At 39.4% G+C, this 16,106-nt stretch overlaps 1 protein-coding gene and 1 pseudogene across 1 annotated transcript; both read left to right on the top strand.

Annotated features, from left to right (window-relative positions):
* Positions 1–1,451, top strand: part of LOC101963677 (T-cell surface glycoprotein CD1a-like) — a 30,378-nt pseudogene extending 28,927 nt beyond the window's left edge.
* A 3,073-nt stretch (positions 1,452–4,524) lies between these two features.
* On the top strand, positions 4,525–7,998 carry LOC144367801 (T-cell surface glycoprotein CD1a-like). Its single transcript, XM_078024948.1, has 6 exons — positions 4,525–4,585; positions 4,913–5,184; positions 5,826–6,099; positions 6,288–6,566; positions 6,908–6,998; positions 7,176–7,998. Exons 1-6 carry the CDS (start codon positions 4,525–4,527, stop codon positions 7,216–7,218), a joined length of 1,020 nt encoding a protein of 339 aa, XP_077881074.1. The 3' UTR covers positions 7,219–7,998.
* The last annotated feature ends 8,108 nt before the right edge of the window (positions 7,999–16,106 follow it).

Below are 16,106 nucleotides of genomic sequence, written 5' to 3'. Positions count from 1 at the left end.
TTCACCCACCATAACTGACTGCACACTCATGGGTGATGTGGACTAGGAAGCTGCAGATCCACAGTGTGATTTCAACTCAAGCACCAGTTGCTGCCAGCATCTCTGATCAGGATCCACTCTGCTGGAAGAAAATTGAGGAATCTTGGATTCCTGCTCCATTTCTTTTTGTTATCTACTCCTTTCATTTTCCCCTTGTTATGGTTTAGATATCAGGTGTTTACCAAGAGCTCATGTGCAAGGCAATGCAATAAGGTTTGGAGGTAGGGTGATTGGGGTACAAGAACCTTAACCCAAACCACAAAATTCCCTGATGGGGATTAACTGAGTGATAATCATAGGTTGATTTGGTGTGGCTGGATAGGTGGGTTCCTGGGCACATTTCTTTGGAGTATATATTTTTTCCCTAATGAGTGTATCTCTCTCTCTTCTTCTTGGTGACCATGTCCAGGGATGATTTCCTCTACCACACTCTTCCATGTTCTGCCTTACCCTGGTCTCTGAGGAGTGTATTTGGCTATCTATGACTATAAGGTCTGAAACCGTGAGTTCCCAAACAAACTTTTCCTCCTTAAAATTGTTCTTGTCCAGTCCTATGTTCACTGTAACAACAACAACAACAACAAAAATACCTGACTAAACACTTCTCCTTCTTCTCCAGTATCTTTATACCCTTAAGGTGTCTCTTATCAGATGATAACCTTTTGGTCTCAGAACCTCATTCCTTACGTAGTTAATTTTCTTTCCTCTCTAGCTACCCACAACCAACTGTCCTCTCCTTGCTTTCTTCACCCCACACTCAGGAGCAAGAGTTTATATATTTTGTGGGGTCTAGGGAAAAATGAAAATGTGGAGCCTTGTCTTAGCTATTCAGGCTGCTACCAGAGAATGCCACAGGCAGAGAAGTTTATAAACACTAGAAACTTATTTCTCACATTTCTGGAGGCTGGAGAGTCCAAAATCAAGGCAGATTTGTTTTCTAGTGGGACCTACATATTGGTTCATTAAAGGTACCTTCAGGATGTGTCTTTGCATGGTGGAAGGCTTATGGGCTCCCTCTGATATCCTATTCATGAGTCACTAGTAAATCTCACTTCTGAGGGTTGAAACTGCATGATCTAATCACCTCCCAAAGTTCCACCTCCTAATACCAACACCCGGATGGTTAGAGAATCCCCTTATATGAATTTGGGGAAGACATAGTGATTCACATCATAGCTGTTTTGAGTTCAAAAATCTTTTAAAGTTATTAAAATACAAACCTTTTTCATATATGTGGAAGGTTATGTCTTTGTGTTTTTATTTCATTTGGTCACAGGGATACTCATGAGATGATTAAAGGGACTCTTAGACACCTGCGGGCTCCACTTTATGACTACATGCAAGTTGCCCACTTGCTACCAGGTTCCTGCTGCCTTCTGCTGCTCAAATGGTCATTGCCCCTGCTGGACTGAATGGGGAAGTTAACTCCCTTTCCCAAAGTAGTTGCTCCAACACAGAAAAAGGGTGACCACAGAGAAATTGCAACCAAATTACCTGGAGATGCATGTGATACTTGGAACAAGAATGGGCATGACAATGGAGGAAGGATAGCATCTTCAACAAACGGTGCTGGGAAAACTGGAAATTCATATGCAACAAAATGAAACTGAATTCTTTTCTCTTGCCAAGCACAAAAGTGAACTCAAAATGGATCAAGGAGCTTGATATCAAATCAGAGACACTGCGTCTGATAGAAGAAAAAGTTGGCTACAATCTACATACTGTGGGCTCGGGCTCCAATTTCCTCAATAGGACACCCATAGCACAAGAGTTAACATCTAGAATTAACAAATGGGACTTACTCAAACTAAAAAGTTTTTTCTCAGCAAAAGAAACAATAAGAGAGGCAAATAGGGAGCCTACATCCTGGGAACAAATCTTTACTTCTCACACTTCAGATAGAGCCCTAATAACCAGAATATACAAAGAACTCAAAAAATTAAACAATAAGAAAACAAATAACCCAATCAACAAATGGGCCAAGGATCTGAACAGACACTTCTCAGAGGAGGACATACAATCAATCAACAAGTACATGAAAAAATGCTCACCATCTCTAGCAGTCAGAGAAATGCAAATCAAAACCACCCTAAGATACCATCTCACTCCAGGAAGATTGGCAGCCATTCTGAAATCAAACAACAACAAGTGCTGGTGAGGATGTAGAGAAAAGGGTACTCTTGTACATTGCTGGTGGGACTGCAAATTGGTGCGGCCAATTTGGAAAGCAGTATGGAGATTTCTTGGAAAGCTGGGAATGGAACCACCATTTGACCCAGCTATTCCCCTTCTCCGTCTATTCCCTAAAGACCTAAAAAGAGCATGCTACAGGGACACTGCTACATCGATGTTCATAGCAGCACAATTCACAATAGCAAGACTGTGGAACCAACCCAGAGGCCCTTCAATAGATGAATGGATAAAAAAATGTGGCATTTATACACAATGGAGCATTACTCTGCATTAAAAAAATGACACAATCATGGAATTTGCAGGGAAATGGATGGCATTAGAGCAGATTATGCTAAGTGAAGCTATCCAATCCCTAAAAAACAAATGCCAATGTCTTCTTTGATATAAGGAGAGTAACTAAGAACAGAGTAGGGAGGAAGAGCATGAGAAGAAGATTAACATTAAACAGGGATGAGAGGTGGGAGGGAAAGCGAGAGAGAAGGGAAATTGCATGGAAATGGAAGGAGACCCTCAGGGTTATACAAAATTACATACAAGAGGAAGTGAGGGGAAAGGGGAAAAAAACAAGAGGGAGAAATGAATTACAGTAGATGGGGTAGAGAGAGAAGATGGAAGGGGAGGGGAGGGGGGATAGTAGAGGATAGGAAAGGCAGCAGAATACAACAGACACTAGTATGGCAATATGTAAATCAGTGGATGTGTAACCGATGTGATTCTGCAATCTGTATACGGGGTAAAAATGGGAGTTCATAACCCACTTGAATCAAAGTGTGAAATATGATATGTCAAGAACTATGTAATGTTTTGAACAACCAACAATAAAAATTAACAAAAGGAATGAGTATGAGACTCACTCTGACCAGTTACAAAACAACTTGGTACAGGCTTTGAATGGAATGAATGCACCTATGGTCTGCCCATTTACTAATGGGTGCATGTCCTGCTCTCACTGTCAGGCAGATGCTGAAGACAGAAAAGGCCTGAAGTGCTAAATAGACATGGACACTGCATTTGTGGCAGTCTGGAGGTGGGTAGGCAGAGTCTAGAGTTGACAAAACCCCAGACAGCAGACATTGAGGAGCGGGTAGGTGGCAGACAGCTGCACAGGTAGGTGAGGTTATGAAAGGAAGAACCCTACATAAGCTGCAGGGGCTCCTTTAGCTCCAAACATGTTTTATTGAACTTCACTTATCAAACAGAAATTCAATAAAATGTCTATAAAATTCAAGGTGGTGATCAGGGAGCATTAAATGTGTTACTGAACTGGTTTCATGCCCCATCGAGCCAGCCCAGAATACACAATCCACAGACTCATTGGTTGATACTGGTGTAGAGAATAATCATAGAGGATCCTGAAAAGAGTAAAAGTAACCAGTGATGTCAGAGATATGAATCTGGTGGAGTGGGGGATGGGGTAGGGAAGAGAAAACCTGGGGGGATAATTCAAAATTATCCAAATAAAAGAAAATGCATAAGATTCTAGATTCAGTACCCAGCAATGAAAAAAGTGTCTCTAGTGATAAAGTGAGTTTTCAGTGCCACATAAGCATTGTTCCATAACAGTTGAAATAGGCGAAGATGAACGGAATGAAAATTTGTGACAATGAGAGAAGTTGGGAGACTGAAGAGAGAGTATGTTGGGAATGGTCACTGAATTACAGGTCCTGAACTCTCCCGTGACAGAGGCTGATGTCCCTCTGGGATACTCCTGGGGTGAAGGTCTGAGATAGCTCAGTTGCTGTGGTTTGGTGCTAATCTCAGAGCTATGAGTTCTTGACCATGAGCATCAGAAGCCAGCTGCTCAGGGGTAGAAATTTTATGGGTGCAACCTGATAACCATAAATAGGCTGCCCATACTCATGACCTTGATTCTACTTGTTTTGAGAAACTTTCCCATAATAACCCCTTTAATGAAAAAAAATATAATAAATGTGCTGAGCTTGTTAATGGTCGGTCTTCTTCCATCAGAAGTTGGCTGATCCACTGAATCCAATTATTTATTTCTATATTTTTGACTCCTTATCTTTTCTCAATTCCTTCCAACCCAGTCTAGGTAGTCCTGAATAAACTGTTGCACAGGATGTGACAAGAATTGGATTAACAAGGAAAGGGAAAATTGAGTAGGTGGTCAGGGTTTGGAGTGGAAGCAGATTTTCTTTGTTGCAGGTAGGAGAAGTTTTTCTTTTGGTTGAACAAGGAAGTCAGAACAGAGGTCTGTGGGTGTAGGTTTGCTTAGAACAGAAATCAAAGGCCAACTTCTCTGAGAGAAAAAAAATATCATTTGCAACTGCCATGCTGTTCCTGCTACTTCTGTTTCTAGCTGCCCTAGTCCCAGGCAGTGAGAGTAAAATTGGTAAGAACTGGGGAAACTTATTAGTGTGTGTGTGTGTGTGTGTGTGTGTGTGTGTGTGTGTGTTGATGGTAGATTCCCCTGCACATAACTGGAGAGAACGAAGGCCAAGCTGGCCCATTCTGTGTGTCCTTACTCAAGCCTTTTGTGCTCTCATGGAGGATGTTGATAGAGCATGGGACCCTGGGGGACAGCAGATGTCAGCTAAGATAACAGTGGCTCTCCATTTTTCCAAACTCTGAGTCTTCCTACTGGGCGCCTACTTTCCCATGTTTTTCCCTTCCAATGTTTCCTTTATCCAATTTTATCTACTTTTTTTTTTTGCCACAGGGTTTGAAGAGCCTGTCTCCTATCATGTTATCAGGATATCAACATTTCAAAACCATACCTGGGCACATCTGGCCTCAGGATGGTTGGGGGAGCTGCAGACTCACAGCTGGAACATCAGCTCTAGTACCTTCATTCACCTGTATCCCTGGTCCAGGGGCAACTTCAGTAAAAGGGAGTTGATGGATCTGGAAAGGTTTTTCTGGGTGCACATCATTGGAGTTCAGGAATTTTTCATGGATCACTTGATGTCTGAATGTGAGTTCAGTTTCCTTGTTGGGGAGAAGAAAGAGTGGAGGGGCAGGATGACTCAGTGACTCTTATTCCTCGTGAAAAGACTACTCTGTGTTCTGAATCTTACTCCAGGTTCTTTGACATAAAACTGCAACCACACACTGTGCACATGCTATAAAGGGCTTTCATATCTTCAAAAAACTTCAGTTTTTGCCATTTATGAACTGCTCTCTCATTGACTGCAGGACTATGTTTTATTATCTCTCCTTAGAAACATATTCTGGCCATGTTTTTCCCCAGACTTCAATACTACTCTCAGCTTCCTTACTCTTTGTGTGATTTTTTCTCTCATTTCATTCTGCATGAACTGTCATAGTTACCATGGATACATTCACCCTGGTTAGTTAGAGTCTCAGCTCTCTCACTTTAAGTCCTTCACCCCCACATCATCGCTATCACCTTTGAACAATTCCCTCCCTTTCTCATATTATCATCTCTTCCTCCACCTCCAGCTCCTACCAGTTCTTTTTCTGTGAACCTCAGATCAAACCACACTGGGGTCCATCCCCTAAGCTCCCCAAACTCACTTAGGCTTTTATTGTCTTTTACTTCCACTCATTCCATTTTCTCCCTTTTTTTCCCTCTAATTGATTACTCCTCTTTCTCAGATCCTGGAGATCAGGTTGATATAGTGATGGCAACAGGCTGTGAACTGCACTCTGAGAAGTCCTTCTTAGGCTTCCTGCATGTAGCTATCCAAGGACATGACTTCATGAGCTTCCAGAATAAAACATGGTCACCATCTCCAAAGGGTGGAAGAAAGGCCCAGAAAGCCTGCAATATACTCAATCTGAACCAAGCCCTTACACATACGGCACATAGGCTCCTTAGTGACACCTTCCCACGTTTCACCTTGGGTCTTTTTGATGCAGGGAAGCCTCATCTCCAGCAACAAGGTCAGTCTTGTACTCCATTTGAAAGAATTTTTTTCTATTTTAAAGTCAAATTCAGGATAAAAAGAGAAGAGGATATTGAGTGACATTTCCAGAAGGGGAAAGATATATCCATGTAGACTCATGCGGAGTTCTGAGCCTCTCAGTCTAGGTTAGAGTCTGTGTCTGGATGTCTTTTCTGTCCTTTGCAGTGAAGCCTGAGGCCTGGCTGTCCAGTGGCCCCAGCCCTGGGCCTGGCCATCTGCTGTTGGTGTGTCATGTGTCTGGCTTCTACCCAAAGCCCGTGTGGGTGATGTGGATGCGAGGGGAGGAGGAGCAGCTGGGCACTCAGAGAGGTGACATCCTGCCCAATGGTGATGAGACGTGGCATCTCCAAGCAACCCTGAATGTGGCAGCTGGGGAGGCGGCTGGCCTGGCCTGCAGGGTGAAGCACAGCAGCCTAGGAGGGCAGGACCTCGTCCTCTACTGGGGTGAGAAAGGGCTGAGGCCCAACTGGAGATGGGAGGAGGTGGTCTGCTATAGCAGAGCTTGAGGGCCAGCTAACAAATTGAGATTTTAGGGTTTCCAGATCCAAAAAGAAGACAAATATTTTAATCCAAGAAATGGAAGAATTATAAAATGAGGGACCTGTAGATGCAGAAAGATGTAGGATAGAAGGATTAGTCTCTGAAAAGGGATAAGAATAAAATAGGAGGAATGATTGGTGCAGTAGAAACTCAAATAAAATAGTTAATGCAGGAAACAGGGAGTGTGAGGGGTAAAACGGGAAATGGATTGAAAACAACATCCTGGTGTGCACTTGAATCTGCAGCACCTCGTAGTGCCCTGGGCTGGATCCTCTTGGCAGTTATAGTGGCCCTGGCTCTTCTGACAGGTCTTGGATTTTGGTTTAGGAAATGCTGGTGAGTTCTTTGTATCCATCTTTCCTATTTTTTCCTCCTCCCCAATGGTCTTCCCTTATTTTTTGACTTTTCCCTCACTTTTCCTTCTTCCCTTAGCCCCATTTCCATTTCTCCTCAAGTTCTCACCTCCACCTTATGAAGGTCTGTTATTTCTCTGTTCTCATTTCGTTTACTTAGGACACACTGTGAAGCTCCCTGCAGTGCTGTCCCTTTGAAGTGAGGACTCAGCTACCCAGGTGCCTAATCTACACCTGGACACCATGTGGTGATGACATCACTTCTTCTCATCTTGCTAAAACTTTGCAAATTATTTCTGCTCCATGATCATTAACCAATATATGTTCAATGTAATTCTGCAGGATTTGTTGTTCTGACCTGGCTTCTGTGGCTTCAACTCTGAAGTTAATATCCTGGAACAGGATGTTAGCAGGGTCAGCCTGGTTAGATATAATGGATCATCAGATGCATTTCAGATGTCACATCTTCCAGGGATCCTTCCTTGATTCAGAGTGGAAAGCCATCTCTTCTCCATCTGTGGATCCCTGTCGTGACCCCTTGCCCGCAAGGAAGACACGACTCAGGAATCTTCTCTCAGCAGTTTATTCAGGCCTTTACTCAGACATGTCTTCAAGCATTCTCTCTCCGCTCGCGACTCCCACACTTAATAAAGCACACCAAGCCCCAATGCAAAGCCGCCACGTGGACCTTTCTCATAGGGTGTTAAACAATGACGTGCCAACTCTCCCTAATAAGGAGTTGTTTGTCTGAGACCATGGCGGAAGCCGGCGCCATCTTGTAATGGCGGCCACGGTCCACTGAAACGGCTCACCACAGATCCCTACATTTGAACTGTACCCCTCACTGCCCACCTAGCAGTGTGTAGGTTGTGTGTAGTGGCAGGTGTGTAGGTTCATTTCTTCTTTTAAGTTTTTGAAAGTTTGCGAGTAAAGCACATGTTTTTTAAGTATTTGTATCCCTGGTGAAGTGTTTGGCCTACACATATAATGTTCTCAATAAAAACCTGTGTGGAATTTAAGTTTTATAGTTATTTAATTATTTTTAATTCTCTCTCCCTCTGACACCTGTGTTGTAGTTGAGACATTTGATGCTCTTCTTTTTAAAAGTCTTGCTTTGCCAGGAGACTTTATCCATTAATACTTCTACATTCTTTTCTGAGTCTCTGAGGGGAAACACAGTTTTGCCTCTTACCAATTCTGTTATTCAATTTTGGGGAATTTTAGCATAAAACTATTATTCCAAGGGCTCTAAACCAGAAGATCAGGGGAGGTTGAAGGTCCTCCATATCAGGGTCATTTATGGTCAAGCATCAGATTTATTACATTGGAGTTTGGTAGAAATATAGACTCTGTGGCCTGGTCTCAGATTGAATTCCAGTTTTCATTTCAACAAAATCATCAGAAGATTCACAGATGCATTAACGGTTGAGAGGCACATCATTGTGGTGATACCTGAAATATGGCCCAAGCGCATCACTTAGGAGGGAATCAAAAATGAGGAATCAGGGCTGGGGATGTGATTCAAGCAGTAGCGCACTTGCCTGGCATGCATGCGGTGCTGGGTTCAATCCTCAGCACCACATACAAATAAAGATGTTGTGTCTGCCAAAAACTAAAAAAAAAAAAAATTACCCCCCCACCTTTCTCTCTTAAAAAAAAAATGAGGAATCAAAGTGCTGCTCTTGAGGATTGAAGTAGGTCCAGGTAGGTAATGCTGCACATTCTCAGCAGTTATGCTCTCTACAGTTGCTCCTGCAAACACTGTTAGTGAACACTGAGCCATGCTCCTAGGGTAAATAGAGGGGTAGATTCCTTTGAGTGTCTCTTCATAATATTTTTTTATATGATGAATGCATAGCCTTGTTTTTGTGTATTTTGTTTAAAAATCTTATTTAATATATTTTTGCAAGTAATTTATTGTATGCCATATTTCTTTAAGAAGCATTATCTGAGAAATGTTTCATAATTTTCTGACCCTGAATAATGTGATCACAAATTTCCTTGGGATCTAACCTTTCTACAATGCTTTCTACCATATGTAAAAAAAAAAATCAGTTGTCATCTCAAGAAATCTCAAATTCAGTTATTGTCTTAGCTTTATCATTGAATTATAGATGATACTTTACATCGTAACTTCACCTAATAATCAGCAAATTTTATCTTTCTTTTTTTCAGTGCATTGTGTTGTTAATTAACACTTAACTCACAGCCAACAGCAGTATAACTATAACAAAGCTGATCTAAAATACCTTCTTCCTATGTAATACACATCACAGCCTTTTTCAGTTTAAGGACATTGGATGGCACTGTGGAGATGTGTTTGGGGCCATTTAAATTGACAATATCAGTGACAAAGAGCACAAAGTGTGAATACCATGACACTCCCTAGTCCACACAGGATGCTCGTCCTGCAGTGAGAAGTGAAACCTGAAGACAGAGCTTCACTTTTCTTTGAGCTGGGGATGTGGCTCAATCAGTAATGCGCTCGCCTGGCATGCGTGGGGTGCTGGGTTCAATCCTCAGCACCACATAAAAATAAAATAAAGATGTTGTGTTCACTAAAAACTGAAAAATAATTATTAAAAGTTCTCCCCCTCTTCTCTCTCTTTCTCTCAAAAAAATAGATTTCCACAGGTAGACAAATTAGAAATTCAGAAATCCTCACAAATGGGGATTGATTAATGACCCCAACTCTCAGTGAGAGTTAACATATTTACAACCAGTCTTCAGTTACTTTATATTCCTAAACTTATTTAACATCTCTTAGAAACCTACTGTATACCTACTATACATATTGAGAATACTGTAATGAAAGAAAAAATACCATCATGTATGTTCTGAGCTTGAAAATTTGACTACCCACTTTGATTCTGCAGTCTATGATTTTCATTGTTTCTTTTTTTCTTGGCTTCTGGGAAGATCTTACTTGAGGTTAGCTTGGGAATAGGGGCTTAGTCTCATTTTGCTCAGGCAGCGGAGAGGAGGGAACCCAGGGAAAGGGGAACATCTAGAGAGACCAGATGCAGGTGCCAGCACATGTAAGAAACTTCCCCATGGATTTCCTCCTGAGAAATTCATTCCTGCATTCACTTGTCCTGCCTCCATGCATCACACATTTATCCTTTATTATATGCAACATATTCACTGAGAATAGTTCCAAGATGGAATTAGGTTTGTTTAGATTACAATTCAGTGTGCATATATTATTTAATGCTGACTATAAGTGTGGAAAAATATGGGGGAAGGAGCCCAGAGGGAGATAAAGTCCTACATTTACAACAAAGTTTCATCTACCAAGCTCCCCACACCAATATGGTTTACTTAAAAATATCAACTATAGTCTTCCTGTTCTTTAAAAAAGTGGGTTAAGAAAATGGTCCTAATGGACAAATATCTGTCATTGCAGGTGAGCATTCTATAGCAGGTAGCAGAATTCCAATTTGGAACAGAGTAAAAAAGCAATTTTTCTCTTTGAACACCTGCTGATGCTTGTGAATGTTTATATTTCACCACTAGGTGGCACAGAGAGCTGAACAGTTAACCCAGGCTGTGAGGCTGTGGAGTATTGAGGCTGTCTTAGGAAAAACAAAAAGATTGATTTTTGAATTTTGTGTACATGTGTGACAACATAACATGACAGTAACAGACACCTCTGTATCGTCTTTGCTGAAGCAACTGTGACAGGCTCTCTTCAGCTGCATTGTACACCCTCTGCACCTTTGCCCCATGACTTTTCCTGCAATGTGATTGGGACTCCTGAGAAAAGCCACATAGCTTTGGTCAATGGTCAGAACTTCAAGTGTTGGGGTGTAACACCCCGTGGACAATCCTTGACAATTAATAGATGGCAGATAATGAATATGCACTTTTCTCATTTCTCAGGTAGATATTTCAGAGATACAATTACTATGGAGAAATCAGAAGCCCGCAGCAAGATCAGATCCCAGTATTTTGTAGTAGTGACCAGCCTGATAACATCATGTATTGGCTTTCCCTCCTTCCCGTCTTACCCATCTTAAAATCCCCTCCTGCTACCTGTTATCAGGTCCCCAAATAAAGTTTTATCTTTAAAGCTTCCAATGCTGATATAGACTACTTGGGTTTTGTCTTCTTTTCTGTTTTAGGATGTTCATTGAAAAAGAAATCCAAGGGCTGGGGATGTGGCTCAAGTGGTAGCGTGCTCGCCTGGCATGCATTCGGCCCGGGTTAGATCCTCAGCACCATAAACAAACAAAGATGTCATGTCCGCCAAAAACTGACTTCCAGACCACTCACATATAATCGAATCAAGCCTTTATTGAAGCTCACTGGTGGTAGCTGACCAGAACATAAAGCTGTTCCTTTGATCAGCCCGAACAATTGCAAGGGCACTCCTTATAAGCCTGAAAACCACAAAAGGGATGTTCAGGGGTCTAACCCATGCAAGCAATCCAAGTTACAGAAGCGGGACACTGTAGTCAAGTGGCAGGAAGCCTAACCAGTCACAGTTATCCCAGCCACCCCAGTTACAGAAACAGAGACCCATTACCCTAGTTACAGAAACAATACCCCATTGGGTAGTTTTGTGTTTTTAAAGGTTTCTATAGCAAAAGGAAAGAACATCTTGCCCCAGTCATGAGCCTTCTACTTGGCATGGTTGTTTTACAGGATGAAGTCATAAAACAAAATGGAGTCACATTTGCTTCTACTATCACACCACCTGGTAATGAAATACAGATCACAAGCTTCAATAGTTACTTAAAGAGAAAATTTGCTGTTAAACTGTTCCAAACTGAAATTCTGGTGCCTGATGTAAAACACTCATCTGCACTTATAGCTGTACATCTGTTGTGACCCTTAACATACTTCTTTAAGAGGAACAAGCAAACACAATTTGGTACTTTTAAATAAACTATAATGATCTGGGAAGCTTTGTAGGTGAGATTGTTCTGTGAATAGAGAATTTTATCTGCTTCTAGACTCATCCCCCATAGGTTTTCCATAGTTATGAGCAACCTTAAATAAGATCTGTAAAATTTGGTAGTCTAAACAAACCTAATTCATCCAATATTATTTTACAAAGAACTTTTTTTTGTCTCAAATACTTTTCTTATAATTTCTTTGTAAGGTTTCTGTGTTAGGAATATTCTGTCTTTACACATTTAGATCCACTGTGTTCTCTGTTTAACATAGACTTTAGGGATGATTAGCATTTTTGTCCTTTTAATGGTTGACAAAATTCACTAAACCTTCTTGGCTAGTATTTTTATTTCATCAGGAGAGTTGACATAAGTGAGAATTGATTTATTTTATTTTATTTTATAATCTGTTGTTTATTGTTTTAATAGCAAATAATTATACAGCTATTTCAATGTTCACTTTCTCATTTTCTCAGTTTTCTTAAGTTATGTACCTTAATAATTTTTTCATTTAATCTATATTGTCAAATATATTGGCACTGAGTTTTTTTTATTGCATTTCTATCTTGTAATTTGAATAAATGAGTTTGTGTTACTATTATTTATTTTATTATTAATAATAATAATTTGGTGATTTTTTTTCTTTTTTGTCTTTATCATTCCTGGTAGAAATATATTGATCTTATTAAATCTTTTCAAGGTACATCTGCTCATCATACAAAAATTATGTCAGGGCTGGGGATGTGGCTCAAGCGGTAGCGCGCTCGCCTGGCATGCGTGCGGCCCGGGTTCGATCCTCAGCACCACATACCAACAAAGATGTTGTGTCCGCCGAGAACTAAAAAATAAATATTAAAAATCCTCTCTCTCTCTCTCTCTCTCTCTCTCTCTCTCTCTCTCTCCCTCTCTCTCTCTCTCCTCTCTCACTCTCTCTTAAAAAAAATTATGTCATATTTTTTTTATCTTGTTGATTTCTAACTTCATTCCATTATGAGTTGATAGGATAAAATAAATTTTCTCTATTTTTTTTCTATTTGCTAATATTTGCTTTGTGCCCTAAAATATGTTCTATTTTAGATAATGTCCCATGTGTCACTGAGAAGAAAATTAATTTAGATTTCAATGGATAAATATTCTATGGATTTCTGTAAGATCCATTTGATTAAGAGTATTTTTAGTTTTGAAGAGTCTTAATTCATATCTGGATGACCTATGTAATGGTGAGAGAGTTGTGTTGAAATTATTCAGTATTGTTCTACTGTGATCTATATGATTCTTTGGACTGAGAAAGGTTTGTTTTATGTATATATAGATGCCCCATTTTGGGGGGCTTAAGTATTTATAACCACTGTTATTGTTGGTGGAGGTGTTCCTTAATCAATAAGAAGTGACCTACTTTGTCTCTTTTGATTAATTTTTTCTTGAAAAAAATCTATGTTGTCTGATATGAGCATACTTGCCTCTCCTTAATTTTGTTTTCCATTTATATGTTTTTTTCTATCCATTCACCTTTAGCCTGTTCATGTATTTATCTGTAAGTTTACTCACTTAGAAACACCATATGATAGGATCTTGTTTTTAATTCCAGTCTGTCAATCTGTCCTTTTTTTCTTTTCTTTTTTTTTTAAATTTTATTTTTTTAAGTACATGACAGTGGAATGCATTACAATTCTTATTACACATAAAGAGCACAATTTTTCATATCTTTGTATATAAAGTATGTTCATGCCAATTTATGTCTTTATACATGTATTCTGTTTTTTTGCATTGTAATTCTTATTATACATATATACCACAATTTTTCATATCTCTGTATATGAAGCAGGTTGACACCCAATTCATGTCTTATTACATGTGCTTTGGATCAATCTGTCTTTTGAAGGGCAGATTTAGATAATTCACATTCATTATTATTATAAAGAGATGATTTTAATGTGCTGTCATTTTGATTTATTTTTAATGATTAATTTGGATTTGCTCTTCTGTAATTGATGATTCTTTTAGTGTGATTAAGCCCTATTCTTGTCTGCTTTTTTAAAAAATTATTCTGCATGTGTTTTGTAGTACAGGCTTAGTGTTTATTAATTCTTAAGTTTCTGCTTATTATGGAAGATTTCCAAATTTTATCTTCAATTCTGAAGTATAATCCTTCTGAATATAATAATGTTTGCACCATTTTCTTTCAATATTTGATGTTTTTATTCCAAGCCTTTCTTGTTTGGGAGATCTGGGTTGAGAAATCTGTCAAAATATGAGTTAGTTTATTTCTAAATATGACTTACTAGTTTTCTCTAGTAGCTTTAAAAAATTTATCCATGTTTTATGCACAACCCATTTTTATTGTAATGTGTCTTGGAGAAGATTTTTTTGTATTGTTTATTTGGGATTTTATATAAATCTTTATTTGTGTTTCCATTTTGTTCCTGACACTTGGAAAACTTTCTAATACTCTTTCATTAAAAAGATTGTGCATTCCTTTGATTATGTCTTGGAGTCTTCTTCTAGCCCAATGATTCTTAAATTTGATCTCTTAATGTTATTTCAGATTTCTTGACTTTTCTTTCTGATCATGGTCTCTTCTTTATTTTTGAAATTATTTTCAATATCATATACTTTGTCTTCAAGGCCGGAGACTCTGTCTTCAAAGTGGTCAAGTCAATTGGTGATGTTTTTTTCTTGAATTGGATTTTCATTTGATTCTTTTTTTGGAATCTCTGTCTCTTTGTTGAAATGATCTTCCATTTTCTGTGTTTTCTCACTTAGTTCATTCCTTAAAATATTTTTTAAACCTCATTGAACATTTTATCTATGAATTTTCTGAATTCTTTCTCTGATATTTTCTCCACTGTGGCATCAATAAGGTTGATTTTTGAAGTGGCTCCTTGGATCCTTGGGGTAGTTTGTTCCTTTATTTTTCATACTGCTCATTTTTCTACCCTTCAGCTTCTTTTATGTTAGGTACTATTGGAATGAACGTCTATCTTTCTTTCTTGAAAACTTCAGGCTAGGCAAATATCCTAGGCAAATAGGTCTTAATGCTGTAACTAACAGTGTGTCCTCTGCTTGTTTTGGTCAGCTTTTCCACTGCTGTGACCAAAAGACCTGACAAGAACAATTTTAAGGAGGAAAAATGTTGATTGCTTCCTTTGCTGTACAGAAGCTTTTCAATGTGATATTATTTTATTTGTCAATTTTTGCTGTTGTTTTGTATAATTTGAGGGGGTTTAACCAGAATATCATTGTGTCTGTCAATGTCCTGGGATATTTCTCCTGTTTTTTCTATTAGTTTGAAATTCCAGGTCCTTTATCCATTTCAGAGAGAGGGGTCCAGTTTCTGTGTTCTACATGTGGATATCCACTTTTCCCAGCACTGTTAATTGAAGAGACTGGCATTTCTTCGCTATGTGTTTTAGGGGCCTTTTTGAGAATCAGAAGGGTGAAGGTAAGTGGGTTTATTTCTGGGAACTCCACTCTGTTCTGTTGGTCTGGGTGTCTGTTTTTATGCCAATACCAATCTGTTTTTGTTACTACAGCCCTATTGTGTGTCCTGAAATCAGGTATGTGATGCTTACAGCTTTCTTCTTTATGTTCAAGATTACTTTGGCTCTTTGGGGTATTTTTGCTTCCATATAAACTGTAGCACTCCTTTTTGTAGCTCTGTAAAGAATGTCCATTGATATTTTACTGGGGACTACATTGGATCTGTAGATTACTTTGAACTATTTGGACATTTTAACAACCTAAATTCTTCCAGTTAAACAGCATGGGAAGTCTTTCCTGTTTGTGTGTTTTCTTTAATTTCAAGGCTACTTGTTCCCTGGGTTGTAGGGTGCCACCTGGGCTTGGAAGGCTAAGTCTTGGAATTTCTTCTTGGCTTGGTCTCCAAGTAGCTGGGATTGTGTTGTTACATCCACCCTTGTTATCATGGGAAAATGATGGCAAACTTGAAAGTTCACCAATACACTGTGACTACTAGGCCATAGGGAAGGACAAACTCTAGCAGTGGGTCCAAATTTAAGATGACACCAACCTATAGCATAGTGACTGGAGAAGGTACAATGGGGACTCCCACTCTGTGACAATACAATCTTGTGAATTCTGGGCAACTCTCCACATTTTGTTTGCGGTCAGTGATGTCTGTGGAAATCTCCTGTACAGTCATCTGTGGTGGCAATGGGACCATTGGGGATCTC

Source organism: Ictidomys tridecemlineatus, chromosome 11 (assembly GCF_052094955.1).
Source record: "Ictidomys tridecemlineatus isolate mIctTri1 chromosome 11, mIctTri1.hap1, whole genome shotgun sequence".
Lineage (NCBI taxonomy): Eukaryota > Metazoa > Chordata > Mammalia > Rodentia > Sciuridae > Ictidomys > Ictidomys tridecemlineatus.
The sequence above is the reverse complement of the archived record's forward strand: the minus strand, read 5'-3'. Positions and strand labels throughout refer to the sequence as shown.

Bases quoted from the DNA above. Each gene is read 5' to 3' on its own strand.
- LOC144367801 (XM_078024948.1), top strand. From the start codon at position 4,525: ATGCTGTTCCTGCTACTTCTGTTTCTAGCTGCCCTAGTCCCAGGCAGT. The intron at 4,586-4,912 runs GTAAGAACTGGG...TTTTTGCCACAG, and splicing joins AGGCAGTGAGAGTAAAATTG to GGTTTGAAGAGCCTGTCTCC. The intron at 5,185-5,825 runs GTTGGGGAGAAG...CCTGGAGATCAG, and splicing joins AATGTGAGTTCAGTTTCCTT to GTTGATATAGTGATGGCAAC.